The 18,215-nt window shown below is 44.0% G+C and overlaps 1 protein-coding gene across 5 annotated transcripts in view; it reads right to left on the reverse strand.

Annotated features, from left to right (window-relative positions):
• Positions 1 to 18,215, reverse strand: part of MTMR1 (myotubularin related protein 1) — a 75,211-nt gene that overhangs the window by 7,293 nt on the left and 49,703 nt on the right. For all 5 annotated transcript variants that reach the window (XM_010331278.3, XM_010331280.3, XM_010331279.3 and 2 more), the window contains 3 exons: positions 14,248 to 14,340; positions 7,392 to 7,505; positions 2,768 to 2,944 (listed from right to left, as the gene is read on the reverse strand). In XM_010331278.3, the coding sequence (XP_010329580.2) occupies positions 2,768 to 2,944; positions 7,392 to 7,505; positions 14,248 to 14,340 (384 nt within the window). The remainder of the gene's footprint in view (positions 1 to 2,767; positions 2,945 to 7,391; positions 7,506 to 14,247; positions 14,341 to 18,215) is intronic.

Below are 18,215 nucleotides of genomic sequence, written 5' to 3' on the forward strand. Positions count from 1 at the left end.
ATACACCACCACACCTGGCTAATTTTTAAATTTTTAGTAGAGATGGGGTTTCACCATGTTGGTCAGGCTGGTCTCAAACTCCTGACTTTGTGATCCAGCTGCTTCGGCCTCCCAAAGTGCTAGGATTACAGGTGTGACCCATCGCACCCAGCCAGAAATGTAAATTCTTTAAAAAATAGGAAGAAGGAAGCTAAGATGATGCCAGGAGCCCAAATGATGGCCAAGTGGTGGAGGGTGTGGGGATTTGGTGCCACTGGGCAGCCACAGAAGGTGATGCCTGGGCTGTTAGGCAGGGGCAAAAGGCCTCGCCACAGGAAGCTGAAGCATGGACTCGAGGGAGACTGAGGCAGGGAGCATAGGCAGAAGGCTGTTCCAATATTCCAGAGGATGGGGTGTGTAGGAGAGACCTTCGAGAGGGGCCGGTGGGGATAGGACAGGTTTAGGGTGGGCAGGCGTCAGTCCTCTGTAGGCTGTGGGGCAAGAGCCATGGGAGGCAGTGGGAAGAAACGCAGGTTCAAGGGGCTGGAGGGAGCAGATATGCAGGAGGAAGTGGCCTGCAGCAGAGGGCCCGCCTCTTCACCCATCACATGTTCACTCAGTCACATATGCCGAGCCTCTGTTAGTTACCAAACACCACACTAGGTGCTGAGGGCTGTGGTTTCAAAGCCTGTGGTCTGTACGGGCAGCAGGCAGGCAAACGGGCTGGTGCAGTATTGAGTGCCTTAGGGAATTCTACAGGCTGCTTATTAGCAGCACGTCCAGCTCTCTTTCTCAGAATGCGCTAGTTTGGGCAATAAACATAGGGCCACCAGAGCACCAGGTGAACAGGGAAGAGGGCGCTAATGGGAAAGGCTCCAGGGCAGCATGAGTCCCAGCGGCTCCCTGGCTAGTGGGAGGGGGGACACAGATGTAAGTCTCTCCCATCCAAGGAAGACTCTGGGAAGGGCTGAAAGAGGTGATGAAATACTAGTTGTTTTCATACATGGGAAGACACAAAGTTGGGGGGTGGTCATTCACATGGGGATCTGATTCAAGAAGGGGCAGGGTGTTTACAAGGGGAGAAGTGGCTAAGGGCCCCTGGGATGAGGAGCTCCCTCGCAGCCAGGCTCCTTCCCACCTCCCCATGCTCGGTGTACAAGTAGTTGGCCGAGTGAGTGCTGACCACAGTGTTGTGGAAAACACTCCTGAGGTCCTAAGGGTGGCAGGGCCAGCTCGGGGGGTCCAGGGGAGAAAAGCATTTGCAGCCGAAGCTATGCGGAACAAAACATAAAGCTATCTGGGAAAGAAAAGGTGAGCGATGACCAGCCTGGTCTGTGGTAGAGGGCGAAAGATCCAGTAAGGAGTGGCCAAACAGCAGGCGGGGCAGCGGGGAGCACCCAGCAGGTAGAGCGTGGAGCTAGGCTACCAGCGAGGGAGCTTTCCAGTGGGGAGGGTGCAGGACTACAGTGACGTATCCTTGAGGTTCCAGAGCCAGCCAGCTAAAAGGAACATGAGCAGTTCAGACTGCCCATGGCTAGTGGAGCATGGAGAAAATATGGAGATCATGAATCCCTAGGTGAGACGGAGGGGAGTAAAAAGATGGAGAGGAAAGGCAGATTTCTGCATCTTGCCTGACAGAAGCAACACTTAAACAATGGCCTGGCTACACGCTCCTGGGGGACTGCAGTAACTCAGAGTATTCAACTCAAAAGAAAAATCTCGAGCCTGGCGTGGTGGTATGCACCTGTAATCCCAGCACTTTGGGAGGCCAAGGCAGGCAGATCAATTGAGGCCAGGAGTTAGAGACCAGCCTGGCAAACATGGTGAAATCCTGTCTCTACTAAAAGTACAAAAATTAGCTAGGCATGGTGGAATCCCAGCTACTTTCGAGGCCAAGGCAGGAGAATCGCTTGAACCTGGGAGGTGGGGATTGCAGTGAGCCAAGCTTGTGCCACTATGCTCCAGCCTGGGCAACAGAGCAAGTCTCCATCTCTAAAAAAAAGAAAGAAAAAGAAAAATCTCAGTAGGCAGTTATCCGTCCATGGAGGTAATAAGGGCTGCCTCCACCCGTCGTCTTCACCACCTAGAACCGACCGTGCCCTGGCCACCCATGTGGAGACTGGGGGCGCGGGGCAGGACTGAATCAAAACCTACAGCACAATGGAGGATGGGTGAGCTCTTCAGAAACCCGCAGCCAGAGCTCAGCCACTGAATGCAAAGGGAGGACACAGGCTTGGTGGAGGGGCCCCTGTAGTGTGCCATTCTCTAATTTTGTTTCATCTCAGAAAACATTACAGTGAAAAAGTGTGGCAGAGAGGGGCAAACTCTCCCTTCTTCAAAGGGGCACCTGTTCTGTGACTCAGCACCTGCCTCCACTGTTGGACCATCAGGGTCTATACACTGTAACCCTGACGTACTTTCCACATGCCTTTATACCACCTCTATGTGGAAACAGGGAGAAGGGCTGCCCCGCCCCCCATACTTCCAGGTAAAGTAGTTTATAAGACGAAGGGCCAAGCACAGGAACACATAACACTTTATGTACCTCATCAGTACAGGACAGAAGTGCTAAGACTTTTTGACTTTAACCCAGCAAACAGTATCTGAGTTGGTGTACCGGAGGAACCTCCTGGAACATGAATGCAAATGACTGAACTCTGACAGGCGAGCGCAGAAGACAGTCAGCATGGTATGTTGATATCTACCATTAATACACTTTCATACCACCATCTTGACTTGGAAAAAAAGGCACACTCTCTCATTCAAGAAGAGAAAAACAAAAAGATACCTGAGGTCTCATCCGTGGATTCCATCGTACGTAATAGTTTACCCACAATTCCAGATGACTCAGACTAGCAACAGGATATAACACGTGATTTTCATAATTCACAAAGAAGGGATTAGAAAACTCATCTAGCTGGCTATTGATGTACGACCATAAAGATACAGTCTTTGTATATATATCCTGAAAAACATAAAAAGAAACATGTGAAATAAACTTATCTTCATATATCAAGAATTAGTACTACACAGAGAAAAGGATTTGAATAACGAAGTGAATTCAAATGCTGAAAATTTCATGAACATTTACTAAGCTCCAGCCGCACCGTCTTGCCACTCATGGCCTCATGTAGGGATGAAATGAAAACACACTAGTTGCTGTCCTGGAAAAACATATTGCTGAGGTCAGGTAGCATCTGACAACTGTGTCTACGGGAAGGCAGAGTGAGAACTTTCTAATGACCACAGGATGATAGGGCCCACCATAACAAATGTAATTTTAAATTCTGGTGTCAAGTTTGCTTTTGTAGGCTGGGCACAGTAGCTCAAGTCTATAATGCCAGCACTTTGGGAGGCCACAGTGGGAGGCTTGCCTGAGGCAGGAGTTTGAGACCAGGCCGGGCAACACAGTGAGACTTTGTCTCTACAAAAAAAAATAAAGATTAGCCAAGTATAGTCCCAGCTCCTCAGGAGGCTGAGGTGGCAAGACTGCTTGAGCCCAGAAGTTTGAGGCTGTAGTGAGCTATGATTGTACCACTGTACTCCAGCCTGGGCAATAGAGCAAGGCACTGCCTCTAAAAGAAAAAATGTTAGGGGGCTATTGTGACACTTTTTTTTTTTTTTTTGAGATGGAGTTTCACTCTATCGCCCAGGCTGGAGTGCAGTGGCACGATCTCAGCTTACTGTAATGTCTGCCTCCCGGGTTCAAGCGATTCTCCTGCCTCAGCCTCCTGAGTAGCTGAAGACTACAGGCGCATGCCACCACACCCGGCTAATTTCTGTATTTTTTGGTGGAGATGGCGTTTCACCATGTTGCCCAGGCTGGTCTCGAACTCCTGATCTCAAGTGGTCTGCCTGCCTTGGCCTCCCAGAGTGCTAGGATTACAGGCTCAGCTGTGACTCTTAATGTTGAGAAATGTGAGTAAATTTTACAGTAAGATTCCTCGCGCTGGAAAATCAAGGCTATCTGGAGGAAAATGTGCTGTGGTGGCAGGCTAGAGAAACTTTGTAAAGAGAAGTAAATATGTCATTAAGTTATCTCTTCTTCTCCTAATTTTGTAGTACACTATTCAAAAACACTGTACCCACTAGCATTCCTCATCTGAACAAAAACACCCAGATGTGATGAGGCAGGTAGATATTAAACAATGGATCGAGCACAATGACAAAGTCAAATGGGGGGCAGCAGCATTTTCTCCCGTTCTGCTGCTGACTTCCCACAAGCTATCTAAATACAGCAACATTTGATTAGGACCATTTCAACTTTTATACATTTATTTATAAGAGAATCACCAACAGTAACTAAAAGGATCTGGAAAAGAAAAAAGTAGGAGGCCTCACACTTCCCATTTTCAAAAGTTACTACAAAGCCACAGTAATCAATGCCAGTGGTGCTGGCATAAGGACAGACATGCAGATCAATGGAACAGCATAGAGAGCACAGAAATGAATTCTCTCACATTTACGGTCAACTGATCTTCAACAAAGGTGGCAAGAAAACTGAATGAGGGAAAGATAATCTTTCTGAAAATGGTGCTGGGACGGCTAGATAGCCAACACACAAAAGAATGAAGTTGGATCCTTAATTCACACTGTATACGAACGTTAACTCAAAACAGATCACAGACCTAAATGTAAGAGCTAAAAGTATAAAACTCTTAGAAGAAAACATAGGAATAAATCTTCGTGACTTTGGGTTAAGCAATGGTTTCTTTGATATGATACCAAAAATGTAAGCAGCACAAGAAAAAATACATAAATGGGGCTTCATCAAAATTAAAAACTTCTGTGCTTCAAAGGACACCATGAAGAAAGTAAAAAAAACAACCCATAAGTGGGATACAATTTTTGCAAACCATGTATCTTCTAAGGAACTTGTATATATAAAAAATGTATAAGAAACATTTATAACTCCATAATAAAAAGGACAAATAACACAATTTTAAAATGAACTAACGATCTGAATAGACTTTCTCCACAGAAGATACGCAAATGGCCAATATGCACATGGAAATATGCTCAACATCATTAGTTGTTGGGGAAATGCAAATCTAAAACCACAACACACCACTTCCCACTCACTAGAATAGCTATAATCTTTTTAAAAAGGAATATAGTAAGTGTTGGTGAAATGTGGAGAAACTAGAAGCCTCAGACATTGCTCATGTGTGCAACTGCTTTGGAAAACAATCTGGCAGTTCCTCAATAGGTTAAACATAGTTGCAATATGACCCAGTAATTCCACTAGTAGGTAATGGAAGCATATGTCCACATAAAAACTTGTACATGAATGGTTATAGTAGCATCATTCCTAAAAGCCAAAATGTGGAAACAACCCAAATTTCTATCAGCCAATAAATGGATAAACAAAATGTGGTCTATCCATATAATGGAATATTGCTCAGCCATAAAAAGAATGTATTGGTACATAGATGAACCTTGAAAACATTATGCTAAGTCAAGGAAGACAGTCATAGAACTTCATCTATTGTATAATTCCATTTCTATGATATCCAGAATAGGCAAATCCGTAAAGACAGAAAGCAGATAGATGGTTGCTGGGGAAAGGGGCAGGGAAATGGGAAGTGATTGCTATTGAGTATGCCATTTCTTTTGGGGGTGACAAATTTTATGAAATTAGACCAGGCGCAGTGGCTCACACCTGTAATCCCAGCACTTTGGGAGGCCAAGGCGGGAGGATCACTTGAGGCCAGGAGTTCCAGACCAGCCTGGGCAACATAGCAAGACTCCCATCTCTATAAAAAATAGAAATAATTTTATGAAATTAGATACTGGTGATGGTGCACAATATGGAGTATGCTAGAACCATGAAATTGTACATTTTAGGTGGGTGAATTTTACAGTATGTAAATTATGTATCAAGAGAGCTGATTTTTCTTTTTTCCTCCAAAGGCACTAGACTGGAAGAGAGCTGATTTTTTAAAGAATGAATTTTGTTCTCCCCCTCTCAAAAAAAAAAAAAAAAAAGACAAAACCATGGTTTAAACTCTTCACATAAACTTCATTCTTCTGTTTCTGGTTTTATTTGTTTTAAATAGCTTTAAGATATAACTCACATAACATAAAATTCACTCTTCTAAAAATGTTTTTCTTTTTATCAGGAGGTTAACAAGCCCCATCATGCTGGGTCTGCAGGAGTGCGGATTTTCCTCTAGCTACAGTGGGAAGCGGTGGAGAGGTACATGATCAGATTTCAGTTAGTGAATGCTTGCACTGCTTGCTATGTTTAGAATGGACTACTGAAGGTCAGAAAGAGAATCAGGGAAGCCCATTCCTGGGTTTCTGCCTTAGTCCAGATGTGAGACAGTAGGGGCCTAAGCTATGCTTGTAGCTATAAGGCAGTTAAGAAGTGGCAGATAAAGAATACGCTTTGGGAAAAGGCCAGCAGCACTCACCAAGGGACTGGGTGTGGTAGCTAGGGTGAGGGTGAGGGAGGAACGGAAGGTAACTCCCACGTATTTGGCCTCGGCATCTAGATGGCCAGTGGTGCTGTGGACTGAGACGCAAAAGAGCCAAAGAGGAGCAGGAAAAGGCATTTAGGTCCCCAAGGTGAGACAAAGTCACCTATAAAGACAGAACAAGAGTTGAGGCGAGAAGAGGACCTAGGACTGGGACCAGGTGACTCCAACTTTAGAGACTGGTTAAAACGGCACCAGCCAGAGGAGGCAGAGAAGAGGCAGGATGACGTGGGGTCACAGAATGAGGACACTGTCAACTTGGGGAAGGCTGCTGAAAGAGGAGGAGGTGGGTGTTACTGGCAGACTGTTTTCTCCTGAATTCTATACTGTCCTCATGTACTCAGCTCACAGGCAGTGGTCCTTGTCTATTAGCAGGACCGTACTCCTGAAGCTGCCTTTTTCCAACGCCTTCTCACTTTTGATCACGTCTTTCTTTTATCCCACACTGAGGAAAAAAGAAAGAGGTGAGATGTAACTCCGAGAAGTTTGGTAACTGCTTCGTTACTCATTTGATGTAAAAAAGTGTTAGCTTGCTACCTAAAGTGGGGTTTTTGGCTAATTGGCAGACTCCATTTTCAAGGCCTTCAAGTACGATCTGTCCAGCACCACAGAGGATGAAAAGCAGAATCAAACAGTTTTGGAGTCGATGCAGTGGAAAACACATGAACTCAGAGTCAGGAGGTCCAGGGTCTAGCACTGATCTACTTCTTAGAGAGCCATGGGCTCTCTGGGTCCCAGCCCCCCATGCCTAGAAAGGAAGGGACTAGTGTTAGACACATGCGGTGGGGCTGGCCGGAACCCAGGAGGGCATTTACGGTCAGCAACAGCACCAGAGCGCAGTCTTCCCTCCCCTCAGCCCTCCTACAGTGGCACTTCCTAGGAGAGGTGCTTGAGCCACAGAGAAAGCAACAGGCAAGGACACAACACACTCACCTCTTTGAATCGCTGCTGTTCACAGTTGCACAGAAAGGTCCCAAAAAGACAGCTATAAAGGTGATCCAAAATTGTAATCAAGAATAGCTCATTAAACTCGAATGCTGAAGGAAACTTAAATGAAGAGGAAAAAAATAAGGTTTAGTCATAGAGTCCAATTTCTAAAACAAAGTAATACTACTTTTTAGTGAAAGACAGCAAAATTGCAACTTGGAATATAGTCAGATTTAAAGGAAGATTGAGTCCATGTAAAGTTCAACTACCTGCAGTTTTGAGTCCAAATTTATAGCTGTGGCTGAGAAACAACCAGAAGCACTAAATTTGTTGTACTCAATGCCCAAAAAAGCTTACGTGGCTTCTGCTTTCACCATGGCAGTAAGACACAGCCCAGACTCGCCCTTCTGCCAGAAACAACTAGCAAGCTGCATAAAATATGAGAAATGACTGTTTTCAGACACTGGCAACAGGCAGTACTGGACTGTAACCCTGAGAGAAGGGAAAGAAATGAAAGGAGCTCCGCTATTGGGCCAGCTTCCCCCCTGTAGGCATGTCCCAGGTCTGGGAGTATGGGGAGTAGACCTCAGTCAGAGGTCAGACAGTAGACCTCAGTCAGAACATGTACCCAAAGTGACTCAAGAAGAAATAGAAAATCTGAGTAGCTCTCCATCTATTAAATAATCAACTCCAAATTAAGAACCTTCCCACAAGGCCAACTCCGTGACCATACACCCCTGAATTCTTACCAGTGTAAATGAACAAGCTGAACCTGGCAATATATAAAAAAAAGGTAATACAATATGACCAAGTGGGGTTTACCTTAGGAATGCAGGACTGGCTTAACCTTTGAAAATCTATGTTACAAAACAAATCAATGTCTGTAATTCACCGTATCAGCAGAGTGAGGAAGCAAAACCACAGATCATCTTGATTGTTTTAGGTCATTCTTGATGGGGTTTTGCAGAATTCCATGAAGACTATTACTATTGCCAGCAGGTTCTAGCCAGTAGCTGGCATGTTGTGGCCATGAGATGATCTGGAAGTGATAATAATTACCCCAACAGCAGGCATGTACTGAATGCCTACCATGTGCCAGAACTCTAATGTAAAAACACAGTAAAATATTCATCACCTACTAAATGAAGTAAAACCAAATAGAACTACCCAGCATATTTGTATTTAAGTCAGTTTACTTAAAAACCTATTCTTCAACCAGAGTGATGCGTGCACACTATCATGACAAATCTTCACATCTCCAGAATGATAGATATATCAGGATCACTGATAGACAAGTTTTTTAGTTTAGCTCTACTACATTACTACACTAGCAACGGGCTTTTCAATTAGAACCATGGTCAATCAAGGACTGTCCAAACTCCACTTGAAACACTTTTCTTTACCAGGCTGTTACATTAGCTGACTTAAGGAATTATGCTCAGATACCTTGGATTAAGACTTGCTTCTCTCTCCATCTTAAGGATTGCTCTCATAGAAACACCTAACCGTCTTCTAAGGAATCCTATCGGAATATTACTGCTTCAGAAACCTCTGGAAACTAACTGGTGGTTCTGACTGGCATCCTTGTTCTTAGATGAACTAAATCAACAAAGTAATGTCTCTGGCTGAAATGCTAACGATAGCTACTGGTTAATCCTTTCTTGGAGCCTTTAAGATTGCTCCTTGCAACTCTGACAGTGGCCTCACATTTCAAATGGCCATCTTTCTCTATTTCTGTCTCTCTGTCTCTCATTCATGCATGTATTTATTTAAGACAGGGTCCCACTTTGTTGCCCAGGCTGGAGTGCAGTGGCACAATTGTGGTTCACTGCAGATTCAACCTCCCAGGTTCAAGCGATCCCTCTCACCTCAGCCTGTCAAGTAGCTGGGACCACTGCCACACCCAGGTAGTTTTTGTTTTTTTGTTTGTTTGTTTTTTAGGAGAGACAAGGTCTCCCTGTGTTGCCTAGGCTGGTCTTGAGCTCCTGATCTCAAGTGATCCTCCCATCTTGGCCTCCTAAAGCGCTGGGATTAGAGGCATGAGCCACTGCACCCAGCTAAAATGGTTTTCTTTTAATAGGCTAGGCACACTATGTCCAATTTTCCCAGGACTTCTGTATGCAGCTTAGTTATGCCCTATTCATAAATTGTTGGCATCATAGAATTTGTGAATTGTAAGCAAATATATGACACTTTTGTGTACTGAAGCCTTATTACATCAAGGACAGGCATAAAAGATACAGGGTTTTGTCCTATATTTTACAATTCTCAAACTTTTAAAAATAAATCTTTACTAGGGCCAGGCGCGGTGGCTCAAGCCTGTAATCCCAGCACTTTGGGAGGCCGAGGCGGGGGGATCACGAGGTCAAGAGATCGAGACCATCCTGGTCAACATGGTGAAACCCCGTCTCTACTAAAAATATAAAAAATTAGCTGGGCATGGCGGCACGTGCCTGTAATCCCAGCTATTCAGGAGGCTGAGGCAGGAGAATTGCCTGAACCCAGGAGGCGTAGGTTGCGGTGAGCCAAGATCACGCCATTGCACTCCAGCCTGGGTAACAAGAGCGAAACTCCGTCTCAAAATAAATAAATAAATAAATAAATAAATAAATAAATGTTTACTAACAAGATAGCAAATTGTTGACATATTTTCAAGCCATATAAGTGATATGAACTAAATATTTGTAACCCCCCAAATTTCTATGTTGAAATTCTCATCCCCAAGGTGTAGTGTGAGGAAGTGAGGCCTTTGGGAGGTGATCGGGTCATGAGGGTAAAGCTCTCGTGAATGGGATTAGTGCCCTTCTAAAAGAGGCCCAAGAAAGCTCTCTTGTCCCTTCCATGATGTGAGGTTACAATGAAAAAACAGCTAATCTATGAACCAGGAAGCAAGCCCTCACCTGAATCTGCTGGTGCCTTTATCTTGGATTTCCCAACCTCCAGAACTATGAGAAGTAAGTTTCTGTTGTTTATAAACTGCCTCATTTTATGATATTTTGTTACAGCAGCCCAAACAGACTATGTTTTCATAGTCTGGGCTGCTATAACACTCCTAGCCCCTGAGCCTACATTGTAGATCTGGGAGCTTGGGAAAATGTGTTCTAGTGTCAGTGAGGACAAGCCTTATTCTGGCCAACCGGGTACCAGATATGGGAGGTCAAAGTGGGCAGGACTCAGCCCAAACCCACTGGCACCCATGAAAACTGGAAAACAAAGGCTCCATCTATTCATGTTGGGTCAAAACTGCAATTTATACTCAGGGGGTGTGGTGGCATCAAGCTCAACTCAGAAAGCAGCTCACTGGGGGGAAACAGTAGCAGGTGGAGTAATACAAATGAAAGATTAGGTCACTGCAATTCACAGTTTGTTTTGGCTTCTTCTCCTGGAAACTGTACCTTTTACCTAAAAGTATGATTTCCAAAAATACATAGCACAGTAATCTATAATAAAATTCTACACCTCTTTTATTTTTGTTTTAGAGGCAGGGTCTCACTCTGTCACTCAGGCTAGAGTGCAGTGGTCAATCAAAGCTCACTGTAACCTCGAACTCCTGGACTCAAGCAATCCTCCTGCCTCAGGGTCCCGAGTAGCTGGGACTACAGGTGCATACCACCATGCTTGGCTAATTTTTAATTTTTTTAAGAGATGGGGGTCTCACTATGTTGCCCAGGCTGGTCTCAATCTCCTAGTCTCAAGTGATCCTCCCACCTCAGCCTCCTGAGTCACTAAGATTATAGGCATGAATCAGCATACCTGGCCCCGATTCTGTACCTCTTGAGGAACAAAAATATCAATGACTATTAAACCTATCCAAAAGGGTAAGGATCGTATTAAACTATGGATATTATAGAGTGTCTTTGAGGCTCTTCTTTAAAGAGTCCCTGCATTATTTTTCAATTAGTTTCTTTGTTCACATAGAGACTAGTTCATTTTATTCTGATATTTCTGACAGTTTTATACTGCATAGCTTACTCGAGTTAACAGTAGGCAACCTAAAAAATCTTTCATATGAATGTATCTTATACCAATCTTCTATATATCTCATTCATTTGTTAATGAACTGATAAAGACTAATCATTGATGTCTCTGCTAATGCATTTACAATGTAATTTTAAAAGAAATTAATTATACACACATTTCATAGACTCTTAGAGCTGTGAGAGGCATCTGAAATCTTCTAATGCAAACCCCTTATTTTCTTTCTTAAAATCCAATAAAAGCACAAAAACGACATGGCTTAGACATGAAAACAGGCACTAAGCAGTATAAAGAATGGAGGTCAGTTTGAAGATGTTAAAAAATACACACTTGGGAGGAAAATAAGCTACTTTACATCCACAAAAGATGGTGCTTATCCCTTTAGAAGCACTGCAATTATTTTTTGTGTTCAACCTTTTTATGCAATTTTTCTAAAATGTGTTTCATACTTTCTTGTCCTAACCTGAATGTGACATTTAATTTTGTTATTGGCTCAGCAATAGTGCCTGGCACTATAAAACAGTAAGGCTGCCAGCCTTCATGCTCGAGGAGTGTGTTTGCTGCTACCTTTCACCTGTACCATCAGCACACCTACCTCTGGGACCAGCCCCTCTTACCCGGGCCAGCTCTCTAACAGGCTATCTGTTATCACCTGTGTGTGACCTGGTCATCAGATCATGTGAGACTCCAATCAGTTTGTTGAAACTGGGTGTAAAAGTCAGTGTTAATTTCTAAGTGTGGGCCTGAGGACTCCAAGAAATCTACTTTAGCTACTCAGAACCCCTTCCCTTGTTTCTTATTTCTAAAGGTATGTCAGTGTACTCCCTTGCCACTGAAAATGTGATCTGTGACCTGAGAGCTTATCAGAAATGTGGCATCTCAGGCTCTGCCCCAGCCCCACTGAATCAGAATCTGTTTTTCACTATGAAATGGGAGCCCCATTGGATGTGTGTGCTCATTAAGGTCTGAGCAGTGTTAGTCTATAGCAATGGTCTCAAAGTTGAGCATCCACTGGACCCTAGAAGAGCTTGTGGAGCCAGAGTGCTGGGACCCACCCAGAGCACTGGCAGGTCTTCAGTGAGGTCGGAAGATTGGTATCTCTATCTAGTTCTCAGGACCACATTTGGAGCACTAAGTTAGATCACGGGTTCTCAAACTCATTTGCACATCTGAATCACCTGAAGAACTTTTACACACACCTGGCACATCTGAATCACCTGGAGAACTTTTACACACATCTGAGCCTGTCCCCAGGCTCACAGGAAGAAAGTTCCCAGGTGCTGGCTGTGTGCACTCAAGGTGGAGAGCCATCTTCTGAGTTCTCCAGGTCCTCAGGGCAGAGCTGCTGGGGAGCGGGACAGCACAGGCGGCATTGTGGCTGTCAACATTCTTCCAGCAAACACACACTGCCATCAGTAACAGTAGCTCTCAGTGGGGAAACAGGCCTGGTATTTCACAGACTTTCTGCAGTAGAGAGGCAGATGTCCTCTGAAATGGCCCTGGGCTGATGGTGATAAGGCTGTGGGAGGATCGATCAGGAGCAGCAGGGCTGTTGGTAGAATCCCTGTAGATCACCGGCAGCTTCCTGGCTGCCTCCCTTCCCCATGACTGAAGCAGCCAAGGCCAGAGCTCCTGGTGAGTGACTAGAAACCCTGGATCTCAGCCCCACCATCAGCCCGGCTGAGCAGCAGGCACTGGGGAAACTACTCTCATTTGCCCCCAACCCCAGCCACACTCTCTGGTTCCAGGTCCGTTACCCTGGCACTATCTCTTAACATAAGGATAGGAGACCAAATTCAGGTTTACATGTTGGAGATGAGGAAAAAAAAAAAAAACCCAAAAAACAAAAAAACTAACAGTGCAGGAACTATGGCCTTATGGCCTACTTTGAACAAAAGCCACTGGGCCTGACTAGCTTGAAGGAAGGGGATCCCTAGATGGCTTCCTTGTTTAGCAGGGCCCTGTGCATTGGGGTTTGGGAACTACACACCAGCTAATAGCAAAATGCTACTCTGCTTCCTCTCTGCATTGGTTCCTGGACATTCATTTCCCTCCATGACCTTGTGGGTGGGAGAGGCTCTGGACTGGGGCAGAGTGTAAAGATTCCTGGATTACCTGGTCTAATCCCATGTACTAACCGTTCATTTACATCCTCATTTCTGACATCTGGCCAAATCTCAGATGAACCGCTTAGAAGGAGACTGTCCTTCCTTAACCTTTTGAAAGGGAACAAAAGCAGCAGAACCTACAGAGGAGTAGGGCTTTGGTTTGGACAACTGGTGGACAAGATGATTGATAAAAACCATTTGTAAAGACAAGTCACTTTTGGTGTGAATTGGTTGTTTCTTATGTTCTGCTTATATTTCTAAGTGAATTAGAATCAAATTGTGTTAAAGAACAGGGTCGTATTTCAAATATTCATTTTGAATGAAAGAGCAATGATAGTTTAATCTTTAAAGTATATTTAAAGCAAAGACTATATAGAAATATACTTGAAATCGCTGGGTGTGGTGGCTTATACCTATAATCCCAGCACTTTGGGAGGCCAAGGCGGGCAGATCATCTGAGGTCAGGAGTTTGACACCAGCCTGGCCAACATGGAGAAACCCGGTCTCTACTAAAAAAACAAAACAAAACAAAAAAATTGCCGGGTGTGGTTGCGCATGCCTGTAATCCCAGCTACTCAAGAAGCTGAGGCAGGAGAATCACTTGAACCCGGGAGGTGGAGGTTGCAGTGAGCCGAGATCGTGCCATTGCACTCCAGCCTGGGCAACAATAGTGAAACGCCATCTAGACAGACAAGACGGACGGACGGACGGAAGGGAGAGAGGGAGGGAGGGAGGGAGGGAAAGGACAGAAAGGACAGAAACTTGAAATCTCTCACCTGTCTTGTCATTTGCCAAACACAATCAATAAACTGCAGAAATATAGGAGATCGGTCAGCATCAGCGTGGTTGTCATTACCATGGCCCACTCGCTGAAAAGAAACAGAAGGTTAAACATTTTAACATATGTTATGGTCCTCTTGAAAGTCACTATAAGTTGTCCAGTGGTAAGAATCATGTCTCATCTGGCCTAAGAGAATTCCTGGCACATAACAGGCACTCAAAAATGTCTATCAAATTGAAATGACTTCCATTACTTTTAGAAAACAAAATTTTAGTTTACAGTATTTTCACATGTTGATCATTTTATAATTTCTCTTTAATATAGTTGATATCAAGAAAGTGTAAGCAACTAGCTAGGAACTTTTCAGTTAAAATGGTAAGGTCCAGACCAGCCACCACACCAAGTGTACAGTGTCAACGTTGGATGCCAATTAGCACTTCATAAAGCACATGATGAATGCCATTTTCTCTACAAGTATAAAAACATTTTTTTCCATTTTTCAGAACTGTCAGGAAGTCTGAGAATCAAAATAATGATTAAAAATCTACAACTTTTTACAATTCTACATGACTCAGAGAACCCCAAAATCTCAATCTTGAAATGGTAAATGGGGTAGGGTCCTTGCTTAAGGCAGTCTCGTACTGTATTTCATATCTTTTGATATCTTATAAGACATCAATAGATTTATACCTAAAGGTAAAAGATAGTATTCTCAAATACAAAAGGATTGCCAAAACACTTAAAATGCTACAAGTGAAAAAGATAGCTGAAGAGTGAGGATTCTAAGAGAAGCTTCAAAGAATTTGACTATAAGCAAAAGAACATAGGGGAAGAAGACATTAAGAAAATACAAAGCAATCACACAGAAAGAGCAAAAAAGCTCTATGAAATTGCCACCTGGAAAGACACGAAAACAAAGAAATGACCAAATCAACATTAACATCTCAGTGTATTGCCTTCTTTTAAAAAACAATTTAATTGTGGTGAAATACACGATATATAATTTATCATTTGAACCATTATTTTTATTTTTTAGAGACAGTGACTCACTCTGTCACCCAGGCTGGAGTGCAGTGACATGAGCATAGCCTGCTGCAGCCTCTAACTCCTTGGCTCAAGTAATTCTCCCACCTCAGCCTCCAGAATGGCTGTGACTATGCATGTGAGCCACCGTACCCAGCTAATTCTTTAATTTTTTTTTTGTAGAGATGGGGTCTCACTATACTGCCCAGGCTGGTCTCAAGCGATCCTCCTGGCCTGAACTCCTGGCCTGAAGCGATCCTCCCACCTCAGCCTCCCAAAATGCTGGGAATTACAAGCATAAGCTACTGCATCCAGTCTTATCTTAACCATTTATAAGTGTATGGTGCAGTGGCATCAAGCACACTCATACTATGGAACCATCACCATTTCTAGAACTTGTTAATCTTTCCAAACAGAAACTCTATATGCATTCATCACTAACTCCCCATTCCGTACCTCCCAGCCCCTGGCAATGACCATTCTACTTTTTGTCTTTGTGAATTTGATTATTGTAGGTTCTTCATATAAGTGGAAGCATAAATGTTTGTGCTTTTGTGACTGGCTTATTTTGCTGAGCATGTTTTCAAGGTTCATCCATGTTGTAGCACATGTCAGAATTTTCTTTTTTAAGACTAACATTGCACTGTATAATCATGTGCCACATAATGACATTTCAGTCAATGACGACTGCATATCCAATGATGGTCCCATAAGGTTATCACACCATATTTTTATTGTACCTTTTCTATGTTTAGATACGCAAATACTTACCATGGCATTACAGTTGCCTACGGTATTCAGTACAGTCATATGCCATACAGGTTTGCAGCCTACGAGTAACAGACTATACCGTATAGCCTCGATGTTAGCAGGCTATCCATCTAGGTTTCTGTAAGTACACTCTATGATATTCACACAATGACAAAATCACCTAATGTTGCATTTCTCAGAATGCATCCTCATCATCACACACTACATGACTGTATAGACAGACTACATTTTGCTTATCCATTCATCTGCTGATGGACACTAGGGTTGCTTCCACCTTTGGGCTATTGTGAATAAAGCTACTATGGATACTGATGTCCAAATATCTGTTTGGGCCCCTGCTTTCTCTTTTTTGGGGTATATACCCATCAGCAGAAATGTAAAATCATGGGGTAGTTCCACGTTTAATTTTCTGAGACTCCACCATACTGTTCTCCATAGTGGCTGCATGCATTGCCCCGCTATAAAACCACTTGTAGGACCTGCTATTCAGTATTTAAGGAACCTAGGGAACTGTTTTACACTGACAGTTCACAATTTAGGATTCATTCTTTTACCAGATGGCCATGGAACTCCTATGGCATGTGCAAGGTATCGTACCTGACCCTCAGAATGTCAAACATTGTCATGGTGTCTGGTAAAGGCCAGGTCCTTGGCTAGGTACCTAAGAGACCAAAGCAAATGAGACACTGTACTTGTGCATGATGAATAATTCATTTGTGATCTAGTCAAGAGGCAAAGAAAGTGTTCCAAGGGCTTCCAATTATGTGTTGGGTATGTGGGAGCACCAGGGAATGAGAGAACCATCCTAGGACGGGGTAGGGGAAGGAACAGGGAGGGACGGTCATGCAAGTCATAGTAATGAAGGACATTTCATTTGAGATAAGCCCTGAAGGACAGAGAGATGTCTGCTTCCTGGGTAGCCAGGAATTGATAACCAGTGGGAATGTGGTGGGGGATACTAAGGAAGCCGTAAGTAGCTAGGCGTAGCTGAGGCTCAGATGGGGCAAGGGAAGAAGATGAGAGGTGAGGCTGGAGATGTAGCTAGGGCCAGATCACCAAGGGCTTTGAGTGCACACTGAGGAGTTTGCTCATAATCCTGTGTGCTACAGGAAGGCACTGAGGGACTCACTCTGGGGAGTGGCAGCACCCGATCTGTTTTTTGGAATGCTCCATCTGGCTCCAGTGGGGATAATGGCTTAGACAGAGCTAGGTTGCACAGAGGCTACTGCTATTGTTGGGATGTTTGTCCTCCCAAAGCTCATGTTGAAATTTCATCCCCAGTGTTGGTGGTGGAGCCTAATGGGAGGTATTGGGTCATGGGGGTGGATCCCTCATAAATAAATTAAACCCTCCTTGGGTGTGGGGGTGTGTGAATTCTCTATTAGTTCCCAAGAGAGCTGGGAACAGCTCTCTTTGTAACAGCTCTTTGCTACAAAGAGCCGGGCACCCTCTCCCTCTCTCTTGCTTCCTCTCTCACCATGTGATCTCTACACACTGGCTCCCCTTTACCTTCCACCATGAGTGGAAGCAGCCTGAGGCCCTCACCAGAGGCAGATGCTGGCACCATGCTTCTTGTGCAGCCTGTAGAACCGTGAGCCAATTAAATCTCTTTTCTTTAAAATTACCCAGCCTCAAGTATTCCTTTGTAACAACACAAACAGACTAAGACAGCTACTTAGGAGACTGCCTAAGGGAGTTGACAAGGCCTGAATTATGAGAGCATCAGCGGCAATGGAGATGAGATGAAAGATTTGCTATGCATGTATTCAAAGTTGCCAGGCTGGGTGAGATCACTAACAGATTAACCACAAAGAGAAGAAAAATGATCCAAGGACTCATCCCTGGGACCCCTCAACATTAAGAGGTCAGGGAGATGAGGGAAGACCTTAAAGTTGGAGGAAATCCGAAAGGTCATAGAAACCTGGAAGCCAAATAAAGAAAGTGTTTGGAAGAAAGGAAGAATCAACAGCATCGAATGGTCTGGCCAAATTTAAAAAGTGATGACTATGACAAGATGAGCTTGTGGGGGCACTGTGAGAAGGAAGCCTCACTGAAGTGCTTTCAAGACAGTCTGGAAGGAAAGAAATGGTGATAGTGAGTAGACAACAGTTTGGAGAAGACTATTGTAAAAAAGAGCAGAGGATCAGGGTGACAGCTGAGGAGAGTTGT

The sequence above is a fragment of the Saimiri boliviensis genome, chromosome X (assembly GCF_048565385.1).
Source record: "Saimiri boliviensis isolate mSaiBol1 chromosome X, mSaiBol1.pri, whole genome shotgun sequence".
Classification (NCBI taxonomy): domain Eukaryota; kingdom Metazoa; phylum Chordata; class Mammalia; order Primates; family Cebidae; genus Saimiri; species Saimiri boliviensis.